This window comes from Telmatherina bonti (genome assembly GCF_933228915.1).
Source record: "Telmatherina bonti genome assembly, chromosome: 11".
NCBI lineage: Eukaryota > Metazoa > Chordata > Actinopteri > Atheriniformes > Telmatherinidae > Telmatherina > Telmatherina bonti.
The window spans coordinates 10,217,938-10,239,522 of record NC_136629.1 but is presented as its reverse complement, the minus strand read 5'-3'; the positions used below and the strand labels follow the sequence as shown (position 1 = coordinate 10,239,522).

The 21,585-nt window shown below is 39.4% G+C and overlaps 1 protein-coding gene across 2 annotated transcripts; it reads right to left on the bottom strand.

Annotated features, from left to right (window-relative positions):
- Positions 1–25: 25 nt before the first annotated feature.
- Positions 26–20,197, bottom strand: LOC306762766 (uncharacterized protein). 2 transcript variants are annotated; one of them, XM_079249369.1, is made up of 9 exons: positions 20,154–20,197; positions 19,847–20,050; positions 10,124–10,269; positions 9,420–10,029; positions 7,749–8,319; positions 5,014–5,063; positions 4,835–4,931; positions 4,640–4,743; positions 26–2,137 (listed from the first exon to the last, which is right to left on the bottom strand). In XM_079249369.1, exons 2-9 carry the CDS (start codon positions 20,045–20,047, stop codon positions 1,664–1,666), a joined length of 2,253 nt encoding a protein of 750 aa, XP_079105495.1. In that variant the 5' UTR covers positions 20,048–20,050; positions 20,154–20,197; the 3' UTR covers positions 26–1,663. The 2 variants fall into 2 exon arrangements, with proteins under 2 accessions (XP_079105495.1, XP_079105496.1); XM_079249370.1 differs by having other exon boundaries at positions 19,847–20,167.
- Between the last annotated feature and the right edge of the window lie 1,388 nt (positions 20,198–21,585).

Here is a 21,585-nt window from a genome sequence, read left to right as displayed (position 1 = left end):
ACCTTTGATCTGCATCACTACAGGATTCATATAAAGATGCACATTCCACATTAACACTACAATGCTGTTGGTCCTGAAAGCTAAACAAACAAATAAAGATGTAACCATGGTGATGAAAGATTTATGCAGGAAATGAGGAAATATAAATCACTTACACACTACTGGGTGAAGATGTCTAACCGCTGAGTTACTTACCAGAAGTTACATTTATTTTGATCCTGCGCAGTTGCATCCAGTCATGTCCAGTTGTGTCCTGTCACGTCTAGTTAAAAATCCCATCCAATCACTGAGGTCACCCACTTGGAGAAAGTCGCATCCATTTGCGTTTAGTCGGGAAAAGCCGTGTCCAGTTGGGGAAAGTTGCGTCCAGTCGGAATAAGTCGTGTCCAGTCGGAATAAGTCGTGTCCAGTCGGAATACATCGTGTCCAGTCGGGGAAATCGTGTCCAGTCGGAATAAGTCGTGTCCAGTCGGAATAAGTTGTGTCCAGTCAGAATACATCGTGTCCAGTCGGAATACATCGTGTCCAGTCGGAATACGTCGTGTCCAGTCGGAATACGTTGTGTCCAGTCGGAATACATCGTGTCCAGTCGGAATACGTCGTGTCCAGTCGGAATACATCGTGTCCAGTCGGAATACATCGTGTCCAGTCGGAATACGTCATGTCCAGTCGGAATAAGTCGTGTCCAGTCGGAATACATCGTGTCCAGTCGGAATACATCGTGTCCAGTCGGGAAAAGCCATGTCTAGTTGGGGAAAGTTGCGTCCAGTCGGAATAAGCCGTGTCCAGTCGGAATAAGTCATGTCCAGTCGGGGAAAGCCGCGTCCAGTCGGCAAAAGTTGTGTCCAGTCGGGGAAATCGTGTCCAGTCGGAATAAGTCGCGTCCAGTCGGAATAAGTCGTGCCCAGTCGGAATAAGTCGTGCCCAGTCGGAATAAGTCGTGTCCAGTCGGAATAAGTCATGTCCAGTCGGAATACATCGTGTCCATTCGGAATACATCGTGTCCAGTCGGGGAAATCGTGTCCAGTCGGAATACATCGTGTCCATTCGGAATACATCGTGTCCAGTCGGGGAAATCGTGTCCAGTCGGAATAAGTCATGTCCAGTCGGGGAAAGCTGCGTCCAGTCGGCAAAAGTTGTGTCCAGTCGGGGAAATCGTGTCCAGTCGGAATAAGTCGCGTCCAGTCGGAATAAGTCGTGCCCAGTCGGAATAAGTCGTGCCCAGTCGGAATAAGTCGTGTCCAGTCGGAATAAGTCATGTCCAGTCGGAATACATCGTGTCCATTCGGAATACATCGTGTCCAGTCGGGGAAATCGTGTCCAGTCGGAATAAGTCGCGTCCAGTCGGAATAAGTCGTGTCCAGTCGGAATACATCGTGTCCAGTCGGAATACATCGTGTCCAGTCGGGGAAAGTCGTGTCCAGTCGGGGAAAGTCGTGTCCAGTAATGCTGAGTCATGTCGAACTAGGGAAAGACTTTTCTGCAGACATGGACAGAGATCAGAATGTAATTTCCAACATGTCAGACAGCAGTTTTAACCCTGACGAGTTAAAACCCACTTCTGCATCCAACTGCAGCATCAGAGAAAACAAACAATACAAAAAGGAGTTCAGGACGCTGAGCATCATCCTGAAGAAAGATTAGGACAGATGAACTAAAACAGTCAAGACTTGTTCTTCTTCTTCTTTTTCTCCTTTTTCTTTTTTTTCTTTTTTGGCTGTTTAGTTTTAGGCGACCTGTCGCTATCGCTGCTCTCAGATCTGTCCTTCTTGTCCTTCTCTCTGCTGGTCTTTGATTTTTTATAGGGGCTTTCCATTCTGGCTTTGCCTGTGATTGGCTTCTCCTTGTTCACCTCCTCTTTGACTTTGATGTTGGGAGGCGTCCGTCCACGGGACACAGTTATGAGCATCCTTTCCTTTTTCATTTCCTCTTTCAAATATGTGTTTTCCTGGCTGGCCCTGTGACCTCTGAGGTCGTCGCTGTGGCGTGGGCTCCTCTGATCTTTCCCATCTCTACATCTCTGCTGGAGGTCTCTGCCATTCCTGTGGCTGCTTCTCTCTGAAGAATGGGTACTGGTGGAGCTGTGATGCTGGGAGTGTCCTCTGCCATCTTTAGTTACCTTGTCCGACTGCTCCATCTAGTAAGAACACGTGAAAACAGTTGACACTGTGAATTTAAGAAAGTAGAAGCAACTAAAAAATTTAGTAAATTTACTTTGAGTCGTTTTGGCGATGGTGCTAAAAGACGAGGGAGAGGTTTTATGGAGTTGCATTAGAACAAAAAAGCAGGTTTTCTAGCATAATTCAGTCCCTCCAGAAATTCATGATTCTGCAACAGAGAAATACTACTCCTGTATGTCTTAGTAACTTTGACCAGTCACAACATTCCTACCTGATAAACATACCATATTAACTTTACTTTCTGTTTCTAATTACTAGCCTGCAGACATGTGAGAAGGAAAGGTGATCTGGATCGTTCTGAACCGCAGATGGCAGAAATGTGATATCGTTATAAAAAAAGTGTAGGATATTCCGCTTTGTGCGTGATGTCAGAATGAAGCTAAAATCCACTGAAACCTTTATGGGTAAACTTCATTAGCATGTCCAATGTTTCAGTGTTTATTCTTCAACATGCTGTTGTAAAACAACACGATTAGCCACAAAAACCCCAGAAGAAGAGTCTACACCACAAATGGAGCATCTGGTTCAGTCACAGCTTGTAAAGAAATAGTCATCATCCTTTTCACATCATCACACCAAGATCAGACCTCACACTGGACACATGCTAGTTTATTACTGCAGTTTAGTGAAAATAAAGCTTCATTCATTCATTCTATTCTGCAGTCATTTGGCAGACGCTTTTATCCAAAGCAACTTACATGTGAGAAGGAATCGATTAACCAAAGCAGTTAACCAAACACGTCTTGTGGGAGGAAGCCGGAGTACCCAAAGAAAACCCACACATACACATTGAGAACATGAAAACTCTACCCAGAAAGGCCACTCTTCAAACCTCCCCCAGCCAAGCCTCAAACCAGTAACCTTCTTGCGATACTAACCATTACACCACCATGCTGATTCATTCGTTGTAGCCGGATGTATGTGAATAATCTGGGAACGCTGGATAATCTGTTAGCATTACTGTGTCGGCTCAAAGGCCTCGTTTCTGCAGGAAAGGACTTCTGATCATTTAAATCCCTCCAGGTTTCCCGGTTTTGCATTAGAGCGTGGCTAAAGATTAAAATGCTACAGATCTTCCTTCATTTTCTTTATTCGAGTTGCATTGTATGGGATGCATGGTGCCGCAGTGGTTAGCACGGTGGCCTCACAGCAAGAAGGTCAGTGGTTTGATCCTTGGCTGGGGAGAGGCTAAAATGGTGGTCTTTCTGTGTGGAGTTTGCATGTTCTCCCTGTGTATACACAGGGAGTACTCCGGCTTCCTCCCAACATCCAAAGACATGCATGTTAGGTTAATAGGTTACTCTAAGTTGTCCCTAGGAGTGAATGTGAGTGTTTGTTTGTCTCTTTGTGTTGACACTGTGTTGGACTGGCATACCCCGCCTCTAGCCCAAAGGCTGCTGGGATAGGCTCCAGCTCCCCCGTGACCCTTGATCGGATTAAGTAAGTGGGTGGGTGGATGGATGGATGGATGGATGAGTTGCATTGTCACACATTATGTGTGACTTTTCCAGAATTTTCCTTGACAGATGCAGACTGACTGACAAGAATGGTGAACTGGAGCAACTTTTCTTTAGACTAATCCCTTTGGTTTTCACCTTGTCTGCTGGAAGTTTACTTGGACCACTTCAGGAGTGTCGGCTGCACTATTTTCCCTTTCTTTGCTGAACATCTTTTTACACCAGGAACTTGGAAATCTTGCCGGTATACACATTCATGTTGGTTTGCTTTTTACATTTCTAAGCTAAATTATGTCAAAATAAGTGACATGCCGATGTAGCAAAGGCAGCTTGTCCTCCACTGACTCGTCAGTAATGCTGCATCTGGAGTAGAAAGTCTATAAAACTATAGATTCTTATATATTATCCCACATATAAATGTTGTAACTATTTTATGTTGCATTAACATATTTTGTTTGGCTCATTACTGCATAAGAATCATAACTTGTAAACACAGAACTATGAAAGGTCCCTCTGTGGACTGGTGAGGTAGATCAGGAGAATTCATGGGGTACGTCAATATTGACCCATATGGGATCAAATTAGTTCCAAAGCAGCTTAGATTCAACTAACAAAATATGACCTTATGGTACACTAAAAAGAACTATAAAAGTTTTTTTTTTTTATTTTCATTTATAGGTGCAGTCTTTCATCAAACTAAAAAACTTAAAATGAACTAAACTTTAAACTAGTTTAAAATTGAAATGGTGAAGGTTAAGACTTCATTTTAACCTGTGAGACTAGAACTTTGAGGGAGTTCATGGGAAGCATGAACTTTCACAACAATAACCTGGGAGGGAACTGGCATTACTCAGAGAGGCGGATGTAAACAGACAACTTAAAATGATAAAGATAAAACATCTGCAAAATTTGTAAATGTTTCCAGTTATACTGATAAGTAAATAAAAAAGATAAATAATGCAAATGGCTTCAAAATAAAATTAAGCCAAGACAGATACTCACACTGAGGTGGGAAACAGCGTGTCTTTCAGCTGAGCTCAAATCTCCAATAAACTCCTGACAATTCTCACAGTAAAATCCGATGACTGGAGACAGGAAACCCTGTCCTGCAGAAGGACAGTAGAGATGGTACAACATATGGGCTACTCCAGGAGGCCGAAAGAAAAAAATGAACTTCTAAAATAAAAAATGGATTACCATCCTGTTTTAGCATTTCCTGCAGTTCTTTGGCCAACGTTTCTATTTTAGATACTTTGGCTCGTCTTTCTCTTTTCCTGTCTTCGTCATTAACCGCCTGAAACACAAGGTTACAGTTTGGAAAACAATCTACTGCAGATTCCCCATTCATCCATGTTTTCATTCATCCTATCACTTACCCTGTGTTTATCAGACGCCTGGTCATTTCTTGCCCGTTCCTCTTTAGTTGCTTCAAAAAGAAAGAACAAAAATAAATTATCATATTTGAATGTTTTTTCATAAAAAACACTCAACTTTAAAAATGGAGAATATAAAACATCACACTAGCTGGTTCCAGCTTCAGACATCCCAACACTCTTCTGCAGAAGACTATTGCTGCTTGTTTTGCTATAATTTCTTTTCCCAACCTTTCTGAACAGTTTGTTTTTTGTCATTCCTTTAAATATATGACGATTATTATTCATTAATACCATATTATAGTCAACAAGTAGTAAAAAGCCCAAAACGATCTTAAAGAAGCTCTACACAACTAATGCAGATTTTCTCATTCATGGCCCCTACGACGGCTTATCCAGCATTATCTTCACCCTACCTGGACTTTGAGATCTCTCCGGCTAGTAAAAGTCAGTCTTGACTGATGTCTTTGATGAATCAGCCACAAAATCCGTTCATAATGGTCAATGTATTTCTGCTTGCTAGTGGGCCAATTCTATATTAATCAATATATTGTGATGCAATACATGCTGATTCAATTACGAGTCATCAATCTTCAAAAACAATCATTTTTCATAACTAAATGAGAGAAACGCAGCTGCAAAATGTGGCAGGAAGCTTAGTCATGTGTGCCACCCAGGACTTTTCAGTGAGACAAAGCAGAAGTCGGTCCCCCTAAAGCTAGAAGTATCTAGGTCAGTCCTCGAAGGCCACTGACCTGCAGGTTTTCAATGTATCCCGACTCCAACACACCTGGCTTCCGTTAAAGGGATTCAACAGCCAATTAAGTTCTTCACAATGAGTGATTAGATTGAATAAAGTATTGGAATAGGTATACATGTAGCCCTTGAGGACCGGAGCTGGGCATCCCTTGCCTCAAGTGCCTCGTGGCATATAGTAAACAACAAAGATGTCAGGAAGCTACCAGCTAGCTTTTCAGCTAGTGCTACTGAGCGTGAGATTTACTCATCGCGTTTGAAGGCTACCACTTAAACACATTTGCTTTTTATGGACGGGAGAGCAGAAAAGGCCTGGTCAAGACTTTATCCATATGGAAGTTGTTTAAAGCCAGAAAAAAAATATTGCAGTAATACTACAAATGTGTGACAGCAGCTCTGTTCCAGCCCAGGTTAAAGGAGTTTGTTGTTCCCAACTATTACCAACACATTTTTGTAGTTTATTCCATTAAATATTTAAAGACAATATGAAATATTTATGTGTTGAATTTATTAAAGGTTTGACATAAATAATGGAGTAAAACATTGTTTGGTTTACTTGAACTAACGGGTAATGAATGGCGTATAAAGTAGTGCAAAGGTAGTCACGGAGTGAGAAAAAACCTTTAATAGGGAAAAAAGATGTATTAAAAAACCTGATAACTTTAATAATCAAATCGTAGCACCCTGAATTACAATTAAATCAAATCGTGAGAAACTCCGATGCAACGTCATGCTGGATTAGATGTTGATAAGGGGGCCAGTTCCTGAGGAAATCGGCTAAAAGTTCTGCAGTAATTGTTTAAACTAGATGTGTTTAAAGATTTAATCCTTAATATTTAGACACAAAACTTTTTATAATGCCCAGAATGTAGATAAGAATATATTATGTGAACAGATGATAGATCTGATTTTAGAATCTAAATATCAGATCAATAAATGTGTTAAGAACCTAGAAAAGATAAGTATGATGGTGTAGTTGCTGGCAACAGTTTTTAGCCTTACAGGCTTTAATCCATCCGTTCTTACACCTGTCATGATCATCAAATGATCAGAACAGGTCATGACAGATTAAGAACGTTCCCCAAACAACAGGTAAGGACAAACATCTGAGACAACAACGGGTGGTAACATCTAAAGAAGAAATTTGTTTTATTTTTCAGCAGCTTGCAGGATTTAAGTTATTAATACCAGTTAACTAGTATCATAACAACTCCCATCCTGTAGCTAATTGGGGTAAGGATGTTTCTCTCTAGCATGTTTTTGACATTTTTTTAACAAGGTTAACTGGAGAGAAACCTGCAAGTGGAGATAGTAAAAGGTGATGGGTTCTCCAACATGGAGGACAAGATCACAGAAATGCTACTTGATGTGGATGGATGTGTAGTTCATGAGAATTCAGTCGTCTGGTTCGGGCAGGCCTAAATCTGTCTTTTTTTTCTCTCTATTTTACAACAGTGTAAATGGGAGCATGTGGGATGAATGGGATTACCCATTTGGGTTGGGTCTGTGAGTCACAAACACGCAAGCAAACCATTTCATTCATTCATTGTAGGATGTAAACAAAATCATAAAACTACCTGCCCTATGTATGTATGTAGAGGGAACAGAAATGGACGATAAAAATATAATTTAAGTATCCAAGAGTGGGTTTTTCCTTTTTTGACAAGTGTAGGTGAGAAAACAGAAAATGTAGTTTATCTTTTATAATGAAACCTGTTGATCAGCACTGCTTCTAACTAACTCCACAACTTTGGATTTACTGATGAGAAATTTCACCAAATTATCCGTCAAAGGTTTCGCTTCAATTAAAACTGGAAGTATTTATGAAAATGATTACTTTTTAAAATAATATCCCTGTTAATGTTGCTGTTTCATTAATCTAAAAATACCATAACTTGTAATACAAACAGCCTGAAAGTAAAATTTTAAACCTAAAATCTGCAGTTAGAGCAATGAAAGACCGATTTAGTGGAGGGTCTAACCTTTGATTAGAGACTGCAGTGACTCCAGAGCCTTCCGGACACTGGGGTTATTCAGTGTAGCTACTACTGTATCTGAACTGAGAGGTGCAGAAGACAGATCATTCCCATCCTTTGGATCTTGTGTCTTCATCTTGCCAGCATCCGAAGATGCTCCCAGAGTTTTCAGTATGTCTTTGACTTTCTCACATTCAGCACTACTCAGACTGGAGGAGGCAAAGGCCGCTGAAACACTCTGAAGACTTTGTTTCTGATTGAGAAGACTGCCCAAACTACTGAACAGGGACAAGTTCTGGTGATTCCCTGCACCAGAACTGTCCAGTTCCTCCAGTTTGGCAAGTCCTCCGACCTGGGAAAATGAATCAGTCCCATACAAGAAGGATTCCTCATCCTCAAGCTCATTGGCTTTCTGGGCTGAGATGTCCTCCATGCTTGTCTCTTGGAGCCAAGAGAAGTCACTGCCCACTCTTTCATGAGGAAGCAGCATGCAATCGTTTTCCAGGGATGCTGAATCGTCCTGAATGGCATGTTCACTCGTATCTTTACACGCAAGTTTGTTGCCTTTATCCGAGGCCTGTGAAGAAGAATTAGAAACTATTATTATGTAGCTCTGTTTGTATTAAAAACTGTTTCTAAGATTAAATATGACATAGTAAACACACATTACCAGGGCCACCTGGGTCAGTATTTTGCATGTTTAATCTGAAAGCAGTATATCTGATGCCTTTACGATTGAAAAATCCATAGATTAGAAATTCCGGAAATGCCTTGAAATTTTGTCAATCTCTAGCAAAAGTTGTCTTTATTGAGTAACTTTGTTACATTTAGAAAATATAGACATGCTTTGAATCTGCTGCAGAAGCACACCCTGTAAATGCTGGGACGGGCAGGTGTACTTCAAATGAGACTTATTAAAGCTTTAAGAACACAGGACATCAATTGTTTTAGTATTTCACATGAATCTGTGTCCATCATGGTTGAATCAAAGACCTGAGCTGCTCAACAGTCTGTGGTTTGCTTTTAACAGTCCTGCTCCACTTCCTTGGATAGTCCAGTTCATTGCTTGATCACTGTGCTGGGTAGAGGGTGTGCAGTGATGTCGAGCAGCATTTGCAGCAATCTTTGTTGTACAATCTTTTTTCTTTATTTTTCATGTTGATGGTGTGGTGGTCTAGTGGGGCATGTAGGCAGGCTCAGGTATTCAGGTTCCTTGTCAGATAACAAAAGATGAACCACTATAGCTCCCCAAGCAAGGCCCTTTACTCCCCTCTCTGAGGGGATAGCCAACTGGTAAACGTCTAGTCAATCTACTGGAGATGGTAAAACTCAAAGCCTAATTTCCCCAACTAGTAATTTATGAGTAAAAATGATCATTATCATTATGATTTTTCTCTTCACTGTTATTTCTCCTAACTTTTTGAGTGCACCGGGTCCTGAAATTCAGCATGGGACTGTGGATGTTTGCACACAAGTTGAAAATAGACAAGATAATGCAGGGTCCTCCTGTAACAATTAAAGCTAACCGCTTTCAATTAGGTCAATTTGGTGTCATTGTTTGCTGCGGGCATAATCAAAAGAATACACCATACTACAGTACAAAAAAATATTATTTTCACAGATCGCACTTTTTATGAAAAGCTTATAAGAAGTTGAAGAGGAAATGATGAGCTTTACCTGAATGGTGAGGATTGCTTCCTTCAGAGATGGTAACCGTGCTTCCATGTCTTTGCTGCTCATAACGAGCTTCAGTCCTTCTAACAGACTATTTTCTGGCAGATTGTTACTGCTGCCACTGAGGCTCCTCTTCCTCTTCTTGTCTTTGCTACGGCTCTTTTCATTGCTGCTGCTTCGTGACTTAGACCTTCTGACCTGGCTCTTTGCCCGTACATGACTCTTCTTGCTTCGGCTTGGGCTTTGACTCTTACTGCGGGTTCTGTTTCTACTTCTGGCTCGACTCTTCCCACGAACTCGACTTTTGCTCCTCCTCCTGCTTCGACTTTGGCTTCTGCTTTGAGCTCGGCTTTTGCTTCGTGCTCTACTCTTGGCTCGGGATCTGCCGCGACTTCTTCCGCGACTTCTGCCACGACTTCGGCTTCGACTACGACTATGACTCTTGCTCCTGGCCAACTGTTTCTTCAACTTTGGGTCCGATTTGATGGCTTCTTTTAAGACAGATGCAGATTTAAATGCATCAGCCAGGTTGTATGCCATATTCCCTTTGAGATAAGCTGGGAGAGGTTTGTTGGCTGCGATACATCGAAGAAACTCCTCACCAGCTTTGTCACTAGAAATTACAAGGCATGAACGTAAAAGTTAGCATATATAAGTGCTTCACCTAATGAATATGAATGACAACCTGCATATCATGCATTCAATACCTGCTGTCTGGGAGATGATGCTCCACAGAACTGGAATTCCACTGTGGGACCTGAAGATGGGACATTTCTGCTGGAGGGATAATCTGCTGGCTGCCTCCCAAAGCAATCACTGTGCTACGGTCTATGGAGAAGTTGCTACAGTGGGGCTGAGAGTATTCAGAGTTCATGTTACAGTGCTGTACATGACAGAACTGCAGTAATCTTCAGTAACAGTTAAGATGAAAGGGAAAAGTCATCAGGACATGTCAGGATTTTTCTGGAGGTTCATGCAAGAAAGTAAAGATACCACATCTCTGTTTTGACTTCTTGGTAAATTAACAGTGAACACCTCATAACCTTCAGTAGTTAAAAAATAAAAAAATCTGCATTTTTTAAATTAATGTACATCTAAAAGAAAAGCTGTAATACATATGAGAAAGTAAGGATTACACAATGAGGAGCCGTGCATTAGACGGTTATAATGCACGACGCAGAGTCTAAAACACATGTTCCTCCGCAAAGTGCATTATAACCATCTAATGCACGGATCTGAGTTGTTTAATCCACTTGTACCATGGTCCCACACTGTAAACATTTGATGACAAATTTGTATTTCTTTTTTACAACACTTGCTAAATATGCTATATAGTTCTGGAACTATTTAATGTTGGCATTGATGTACTTTTTATACCTAACAACTGCTGTCAAGCTACAGCCCTTTTCTCTCATTCACCTGTTAAGACAGCTGATCTGATCCAGCTTATTAACGCATTGCTACAGTGGGACCCCATAGTGGAGGGATATTACAGTGATTTCACTCAGAGAACTACATGCGCGTTTATACAAAAATAATGCACGCCAGTCGTCATTAGAATTATCACTGACCATGGTATATAAACTTTCTGAACCAAGACAGAACTGATACAATAGAACGAAGAATAATTGACTATATATTATTGGTAGCCTAGCAATGGTTACCTAGCAAAATTTTTTTTAGGTTATGCATTTGTCTTCTGGTTTTATGCTGGTACCAAGAGATTCATGGAAAAGCATAAGAAAGTTCTTGTTTGTAATTAGTTTCTTTATTTTTTAAGAAGGGTCTGATATGTAAATAAGGAAAAGAAGTACTTGCTGTAATGTTGCTTGTTACCTGTGCTTAGACAAAGAATACCAGAAAAGACAAAAAAAAAATGACAACAGCAGAAAGAATTTCATGACTCTCTAATCATTTATACACTGGGATGTTTTGTCAAAGGTAAAAAAAAAAAAAAAAAGTCACTTGGATAAAACATGTCAATTTCGTACATAAATATTACACAAAAGGTGTGACACAGCCAAACTTATAGTCAGGAAACTACTTCAGAACATAATCCATGAAAAAAAACCCAAAATATTTATTTAAAAACAGTTATTACTGGGGCTGTATAGAAAAAAATGTGTGTGTATACATACACACACACATATATATACACTGCTCAATAAAATAAAAGGAACACTAAAGTAACAACAAAATCACACAAAAATGATCAATGAAAATCAAATGAGGTATACTAGAGTTATGCTCAAAAATTAAGTGGGAAAACACACTACAGGCTGATCCAACTTTGATGTAATGTCATTTAAACAAGTCAAAATGAGGCTCAGTAGTGTGTTTGGCCTCTGCGTGCCTGTATGACCTCCCTACAACGCCTGGGCATGCTCCTGAAGGATCTCCTCCCAGACCTGGACTAAAGCATCCACCAACGCCTGGACAGTCTGTGGTGCAACTTGCAAATTAGATTCAGGTCTGGGGAACGGACGGGCCAGTCCATAACATCAATGCCCTCATGTTGCAGGAACTGCTGACACACTCCAGCCACATCAGGTTTAGCATTGTCTTGCATTAGAAGGAACCCAGGGCCAACCGCACCAGCATATGGTCCCACAAGGAGTCTGAGGATCTCATCTCGGTACCTAATGGCAGTCAGGCTACCTCTGGCGAGCACATGGAGGGCTGTGCGGCCCTCCAAAGAAATGCCACGCCACACCATTACTGACCCACTACCAAGCCGGCCATGCTGGATTTGCCAATCTTGGTGTTCTCTGGCAAATACCAAACGTCCTGCACAGTGTTGGACTGTAAGCACAACCCCCACATGTGGACGTCGGGCCCTCATACCACCCTCATGGAGTCTGTTTCTGACTGTTGGAGCAGACACATGCACATTTGTGGCCTGCTGGAGCTCATTTTGCAGGGCTCTGGCAGTGCTCCTCCTGTTCCTCCTTGTACAAAGGAGGTGGTAGCAGTCCTGCTGCTGGGTTGTTGCCCTGCCACGGCCTCCTCCACGTCTCCTGATGTACTGGCCTGTCTCCTGGTAGCGCGTCCATGCTCTGGACTCTACACTGACAGACACAGCAAACCTTCTTGCCACAGCTCACACTGATGTGCCATCCTGGATGAGCTGCACTACCTGAGCCACTTGTGTGGGTTGTAGACTCCGTCTCATGCTACCACTAGAGTGAAAACACCGCCAGCGTTCAAAAGTGACCAAACCATCAGCCAGAAAGCACCAGAACTGGGAAATGGTCTGTGGTCACCACCTGCGGAACCACTCCTTTATTGGGTGTGTCTTTCCAATTGCCCATAATTTCCACCTATTGTCTATTCCATTTGCACAACTGTATGTGGAATTGATTGTCAATCAGTGTTGCTTCCTCAGTGGACAGTTCGATTTCACAGAAGTGTGGTTGACTTGGAGTTACAATGTGTTGTTTAAGTGTTCCCTTTATTTTTTTGAGCAGTGTGTATATATATATATATATATATATATATATATATATATATATATATATATATATATACACACACACACACACACACTCATACATTATATGTACACACACTACTATTCATTTCTATACAGCAAATGTTGCAAATCAATGATTAAATTGAGGTAATTCTTATTACATTTTTTTCATTTGTTACAGCAACCTCAATAAGAGAGAAGGGGCATCTTCTCTTTTGCAAATGTATGATGCAAGCAAATCACAACTAGTTTTCCTATCATTGTGGAATAATAATGAAAATGTGTCTTCAGCTCCAGAATACCAGAAGAGCATTAAGACAAACGAGTTAGCGGCTACATGTAACAACAAAGAGCAGCTTATAGGTTGGCGAAACATCTGCTTTTTTAGGAAGATCAAATAGCCTGTATGAGGTGTTTGGACACCCTCTGGACATCAGATAGAAAACAAACCAGGAGATCTCAGAAACGCAAAGCAAAGACACACAAACAGAAACAAGAAAAAATGCTTCTCTTTGTATGCAGCGGGCTCTCACTGTGGAGATAAAAAACATAAAATAAACAGATTAAAAGCATTAATTATGTTCAGTTTAACAACTGCAAATTTATACGTCCAGAATGTTTCTTTACGTTTTCATTATAACTTACACCTACACACATTGATGGAATAATTCAACAGGAGCTCCACAGTAAAACAGATTATGATGCCGCTCTCTGAGCTCTTTTCTTTCAGGTGCTCATTAGCAAATTCTTCATCTTTTCCAGTTACAGAATCCACAATCCTCATCAGGGTTCGGGTCATTGTTTTATACATGCACGTGCAACAGATGCCGAACTATGTAGAAACTTTTTTTCTTATCAATAACAGGTCAGAACAATAAACGTGACAAACTAAACTAACATCAAAACTGCCGACTTTTACTGTTAAAAAACTTTTCTACTTAGAATGTGAAACACAAAGCAAAAAATACAGTCAAAAAGACCTTTTTGAAAATATAACTTTTTTCTTCTGTTATAAAAAATTTTAAGATTTTTTTTTAAAACTTACCTATATTGATGAAGAACAGGTAAATAAACACGAAGAAGTCTGGTCCTCTTGCACTGGAAAATCTGTGCTGTGTTGCTCCAACAGGGAAACCACAATACTGAGATGAAGGGTATTCTTTCATAATGTCTCCATGTACCCATTAGCCGGACCCACTTTCTCAATCAGGACCATTAAAATAAACGTCTAGTTTCTGAACATGAAGGCTAAAGACTGCAGTGATGGGTCATGTGGGGCTGGAAGCAATCTCAGCTGGACAGAGCAGGGGTACAAGCATCACCGACAGCGAGGCAACCATTCACATCGACATTTACAGCCAGGGCCTGTCGCGATAGGCGATACGTCAATTAATTGCACGGTAAGAAAAAATAAACGTGATAAGTTTTCCGGCTGCGATATTATTTCGTTCTCTCTCAAACTGTTTAAGATTTTATCGCGGTTCATCTCGACTGAACCCTCTTGTTTATTGCATAGTGACCTCTCGTGTCATAGGCTGCTTAACAGCAGTGCCGTTTGGAGGCAAGCAGTGCCTTCGCCTACACTGTGTCACAATTTCGCAGCCCATGAGAAGAAGCAAGCCCAAAGCAAGCCAGGGAAACTTGAGCTTTGGAAAGAGAAAAAAGACAATTGAATTAGTTTCAAAGCCGAACATCACATCTGCAGTGTGGGAGCACTTTAGTTTTAAAACTAATGACCGCGGTGAACTGCTTAATCTGTGCGAGCCAGTATGCCGCATTTGTTTTAAGACAGTCTCATCTAAACGTGGCATACAACCAACCTGCATATGCACTTAAAACACAACTATCCACGGCAATTTCCCCATTTGGGGCGGGGCGGCGGACTCAGACAAGCCGTCTCTGTCTTCCCGACAGTCCACCATCACTGGAGCTTTTAACCCTCTGACGAAATACAAACAGGACAGCGCAAAATGGTGCGCATTCACAGACAGTGTGGTTCGTTTAATCGATAAAGAGATGCCGCTCTTTTATATTGTTGAAAGCCCGGCATTTCAAAAAATGCTACGAACATTTGACAGCAGGTACGAATTGCCTGGACGAACATACATATCACAAACAGCAATTCCACGACTTTCAATAACATGAAAGACAACATACTGAAGGAGATCAAAGGGATTCAGTTTTACTCTGCCGATGCTGATATGTGGTCAAGTTCAATATGACTCCTTACATGAGGTTGACCATACACCATGTTCAGCTGTGCTCATATTTGTTCATACCTTACATTAAAAAAGGAAAAAAACAGCTGCCTGTAAAAGATTTATGAAAATCATGACATTATTTTCTAATTCTGGTTCAATAGAAATATTTTTTCTTAAAAAGCAAACAAATAAGATAATTTATTACATATTACATCAGTCATAAAGTAATATTTAGTAGAACAATCCTTTAATGTTTCCGCTCCAGTCAGGTGTTTTCTGTTCCTCTCAGTCAGACTTCTGCACCTGTTGACAGGTATTTTGTCCCACTGTTCAACAGAAAAGTCTCTAATTTGTCCAGGACACATTTGTTTGTTTGTTTTTTCTTTCTTCAACTCATTTAAATGAAAAAACAGCGTCTTATATTACTAAATTATATTTTTGCAAATTTTTAGTTCTTGTTCCTTTTTTGAAGTCTCCAGTTATTTGAGTGACTGTTGTAAATTTAACCTTTTCTTTAATGAAAGGGGATGAAGACATGTGAGCACAACTGTAAATGCTGACTGGACCCTGAACTCCACGTGTTTAGAGACCAGGCACGTTCCGGAGAACCACACTGCCGAAACTGTGGGAGAAAACCTGAAGTCTGCTTTAGTAGACGGGGGACTGGATAAGGAGAAACTAGACTGCGTCACTACAGACAATGGTACAAACATTGTTGCTGCAATCAGGAATCTTGGCTGGCCATGGCTGAATTGCTTTGGCCACAACCTTTATCTTGCTGTGTCCCATGGTCTGGACAGTGACAAAGATCGGACAACGCCTGCTATAGGACTTTGTAAAAGTAAAACACTTTCAACATGTGCTGGCTTAAGAGGAAAGACTTCAGAAAGGCACACAGCGAGGCTAATCTTCCACCACACAAACTTATACTGCTGAGTAATGTTTGATTAATTCATCATTTATTTTTCAACATAAAATAATTTAAGAGTTTATTTTATTTAAACTTCAATATCACTCCCACAGGATGTTCTCACACCACGGGGCACAAAGCAGGAGATGGTAGAGTGACTGTTAGAGCAACTCCCAGCCATACATGGCCACCTCAACCCAACCTGGCAGGATGTTTCCGCGTTGGAGTCCATCAACGCAGCAATCAAACCGCCGGCTGACTTTACAGACATCCTCTCTGGGGTAAAATACGTCAGTGTCCTCTGTTACGCATGTTCTGGAACTGATTAAGGTGATCTCCTCTCTCCAAGCCCAGAAGACACTGCACTGATAGCTAGTATGAAACAAAACATTTGCAGGGTACTGGATGTAAAATACACCTCCCCTGCTGTTCAAGTCCTCCTGAGAAAGGCCACCATCTTGGATCCAAGGCAGCATGGAAGAAGCAGAGGCATTGGATGATATCAAACATCAGCTGGTGCAAAAGCTTGTGGACTTAAAAGAACCAGAAAGATGTGGAGACTATGCCAGCGGTGAGAGCTGCAACAAAGCTGCTGGAAGAAAGAGGATGAAACTACTGTTGCCACGCCAACCAAGCTGAGTGACCTCCTTCAAGTCAGAAAGGCTCATCTTACAAGTCAGACCCAGGTTGCACTTCCAAAACAAGTGCAGAGCTGACCAGGTTCCTCCAAGAAGATGCACTTGATGCTTCTTGTGATCCCTTGATGTGGTGGTGTGAAAATAAAAAACGATATCCTTTGATGGTCAAGTTGGCTGAAAAATACACGTGCATTTGTGCAACAAGCATCAGCTCCGAGAGAATGCTCAGCACAGCTGGCAACATTGCTACTCCTGAGAGATCTTGCCTTAAACCACACAAAGTGAATATGTTGGGATTTCTTTCTCAAAATGTCCGGGACTAAAGAAGCTACGGATATTTCATCTGGTCTGTTAAGATATCTGCTTTTATTTATATGGTATTTTTATATGACATTTTTGTTGCTAGTTTTTTTTTTAGCATAAAAAAGGTAAACTGGTAATTTTTCCAGTTTCTTCTGTCTGAGTTCCATGGTTAATATTTTTTTTTTAGATATTTTAGAAGAGCAATTTTTTTCAGAGCAGAGACTTCATTACTTATCTTTCTTATTTAGTATTTTTGACTGTTTGTTTTTCATTAATTGTTAATGAGACTTAGAGTCCATTATAACTTTGTTTAGTTATTTCACATTTCTTCCAGTTCCAGTGTGAAATGTTCTTTAAAAAAATAAAAGTTTATATTTTTAAAGGTACACTTGCATTATTATGACATTATTTTACTAGTAGAAAACTGTCTAAAAATACAACATTGATTGCATAGCGAAATATTATCGTTTATTGCAATAATTTCTGAGGCAATAAATCGCAAAGCAAAATTTGTTATTATGACAGGCCGAGTTTAGCCTTCCAAATTAATCTTAATAAACATGCCAATCACAAGGAAAACTCAGAAAGGTGCAGCTGTATTTCACTGTGGATGAGAAATGTTCACACCTGAATGAATGTCCACCAAGAGTGCTGATTTATGATCCGACAACATGACAGCTGGTTCATCTATTTATAATCAGCACAACTATTCTATGCAAACAGCTGCTGATATAAGAAGGAGCCAGGTAGCAGTTATTTAATAAAAACATTTTTCTGTCTTGTCTTATCACAAACAAGATGCACAGACGGCACTAACGTAGATCTAAACATCTAGTTACACTTGTAAACATTGTGTTCATACGGCTGTAGTGTTGCTTTTCTGCTGTGTAAATACACAGCAGAGACCATGGAACATTACACAGAATGCTGCAAGCTGTCCATGTCAGAGATCATAGAGCAAAAAGCTTCAGGTGTACAGAAAAAGTATTTAAGTATCATGAAAAAGGGGTGTAATGGAAGGGGGGGATTATTTTTACATACAGCCTGTATTTGGAGAGTGAGGGAATTTGCAAAAAAAATTCTATAACATCCTATATTTCATGCCATTATTTTCCTCAAAATACTGCAAAGGATGAAGAAAGCAGTTAGACGTTACTTCTACAAACGAAATGCTGCAATTCTCTCAAATACACAGGCAGATGTGGAACATCTGGATTTTATTTTTCACGACGACTGGGGATTTTTGCCGTTTTCAAGATTTAATGTACACTAATGGTTACAATCCAAGATTATGTTGCTCTTACGTTTTTGTTTTTATTCACATGAATATTTTTCATTGAATACATCTTAGACCATTAAAAGAATTAAACTTCATGGTATACTGTTGAACCCATGTAATACTTAAACTGGTCTAAACTGTCCTTGTTACTAGATAGATTATATTAATAGAGCCATCTTGTTGCATTTTTTATATTTATGAAGCATCTATTTTATGAATGGCTTCTAGTAATTACTTCTAGTAATTATGCAAAATAAGACTACATCTACTCTTCCAATGTCTTGTTTTACTTGTAGTTATATCATGGAAATGAACAAAAAATGAAGTTGAAATGAGATAATAAATAAAAATGGAATATATATATATATATATACACACACACACGTGTATATATATATATATATATATATATATATATATATATATATATATATATATATACACACGTGTGTATATATATATATATAATATATATATACACGTGTGTATATATATATATAATATATACACACGTGTGTGTATATATATAATATATATATACACACGTGTGTATATATATATATTATATATATACACACGTGTATATATATATTATATATATATATACACACGTGTATATATATATTATATATATATATACACACGTGTGTATATATATATTATATATATACACATGTGTGTATATATATATTATATATATATACACACGTGTGTATATATATATTATATATATATACACACGTGTGTATATATATATTATATATATATACACACGTGTGTATATATATATATAATATATATATACACGTGTGTATATATATATATAATATATATATACACGTGTGTATATATATAATATATATATATACACACGTGTGTGTATATATATAATATATATACAGACATGTAGGTTCCAGTCTGTCCATATTTGATGGGTTATTAAATGGGTTATTAAATTACAAGTTTAAATAATGACAAATGACAAAAAGCACTTTTTTTGCTGGTGGGCAAACATTTGAGAAGGATCTTTGTCATTAATTAAACTTGTAATTTAATAACCCATCAAATATGGAAATACTGGAACCTACATGTTTTAAAAAATAAACTATCTAATTATGATTGTAGTTATTTCATTAGTTAACTTTTTTTTTTTTTTAATATTGAAAATGTTACATACTCTTCCTTTAAAGAGCTACAATATTGTACAAGTGTTTTCATATTTACAAAAAAAAAAATGTACAAGGATGGAATTATGAGACGCTATACACCATTGTAAGGTTTTTTTTTTTTTGGGTTTTTTTTTCTTTTAATCTATCTACAGATACACAAGACAAATGTTTTTGTTTTTTCTTTGCTGAAGTAGTGTTTGGTGACATGGTTAGGGTTTGGGTTTATCTAATTTAGTTAAATCAACTCAATTTAGTAATATTATTATTTGAAAGGTGCTTTATGGGGCAGATTATACAATATTTAATCTTCTATCTGTGCCTATTTGTTCATGTATAACAATGTAAAGTTAAACTGAACATGAAACGAACAAATAAATAAAACTATTTTGCAAGCTTGAGGCTCTGCATCAGGTGAACCAACCGGCTAGAAGCTAACACTATTAGCTGTGTTTACATACACGGAGGTAGTGCCCTCGTTGCGGCCGGGTGTGGAGATATTGGTTATCCGAAGAGGAGGTGGAAAATGGTCCAGGAGGTCTTGGAGGAAGGTTTCCAGGCGGAGGGACGGGACAGGGCCCTCGGTGTTTGAACGGAACATGGGCAGGCGGAGGTCCGAACGGCGGCGGCGGGTGGCGTGCGGGTCCATCTAGGCGGTACATGACCTAGTATAAAATATAAAGGCACTTCAATAGTACCATCCGTGTTTTAAACATAAAAATACAACCAATATCTGTGCAAATGCGTTTATTTTAGCGTGAAACTCACTGACGCTCACTGAAACCTCATTTGCACCGGAAACACATCACATCCGGTGGACACGTTTCAAAATAAGGGTTGACAAGTCGAGGAGAAAGTGAATGTATAAGATCCTACCGTCTTTCAAGTCCTGCACAATGGATTATTCATTTGAATTATGTGTGTTGGAGCAGGGATACAAGGGCGACTGTAGCTCAGGAGGAAGAGCAGTCGACTTTCAACTCAAAAGTTGGTAGGGGTGGGAAAATCAAATAAAAAAAATCTGGATTTGTTTATGCTTCGCAATTTTAAAATCGATTTTTTTTTTGTTTGTTTAAAGAAAATGTAATATTTATTTTATTTTATAAATAAATAAATCTAATCCATTACAAAATTTTTGTCATTTATATTGTTTTTTACTGATCTTTTAACTTGTCTTCTTGGGCATTATGGCAGCAGAATGATGGTCTGGCTCCTGTGTTGTTTTTTCTTTGTTGAAATCAAGAAAAATGACAAGCAAAAAGAAAGTTTTATACATTTTATTTGCTTTTAATCTACAAAAATCAGCAATATCGAAGAATTGTGAGAATCGCAATTTAAATCAAATCGGGACCCAAAAAAATCGGAATCGAATCAAATCGGGACAAAAGCATATCGTCACAGCCCTAAAAGTTGGGGGATTGATTCCAACTTGACCCCTGACTGTGTGCCGAAGTGTCCGTGGGCAAGAACCCAAAGTTGCCCCGATGTGCCTTTCGGGGTATATATGTGCGAATATAAAACCGTCTGGCTAAATGACTGTAGAACAGAATACAGGAAAATCTGCAGGATTGTGGCCGTCGAGGACCGAAACCAGACACCCTTGCTGTAGAGCAGTGTTTCTCAATTTTAGTCCTCAGGCCCCTCTTCCCTGCATGTTTTAGACATGATCCTCCTCCAAAGACCTGAGTCCATTTATTGAACTTCCTCATCAAATTCTTTGCAGCCTGTTAATGAACCCAGGATCCAGATCAGAGCCAGAACTTCTGGATAAGTTCTGTTCAGTCTCTTTAAGACATAAATTCTAGTTCTTCTGCCACAACATACTGAACCTTCCACCACAGATTGAAAAACATCTTGGTGCAAACTTCTCAGATTACTTCAGTAGTAGTTTGCCATGTTCTCTTCTCGAAGCTTCTGTATTGCATTTCCAGTTTAGCATATTGTCCAGCTCACATTCCTCCTCCTGTTCTCCCCTGATGTAAACTCAGTGTTTACCCCTGTCGTCCCCAATATCAACAATCACTTGTTTTATTGATGTTGAGGTGATTGTTTCTGCACCACATCAGAGTCCACAGCTGTCCAAAGCTGATCAACTAAGAAAACCATTTTCATAATACAGAGACAAGAGGATCTCCCATTGTGTCAAAGCCCAAGCCCTGATTTGGACTGAGGTGGACTCAACAGGCAGAGCTTCACAAGA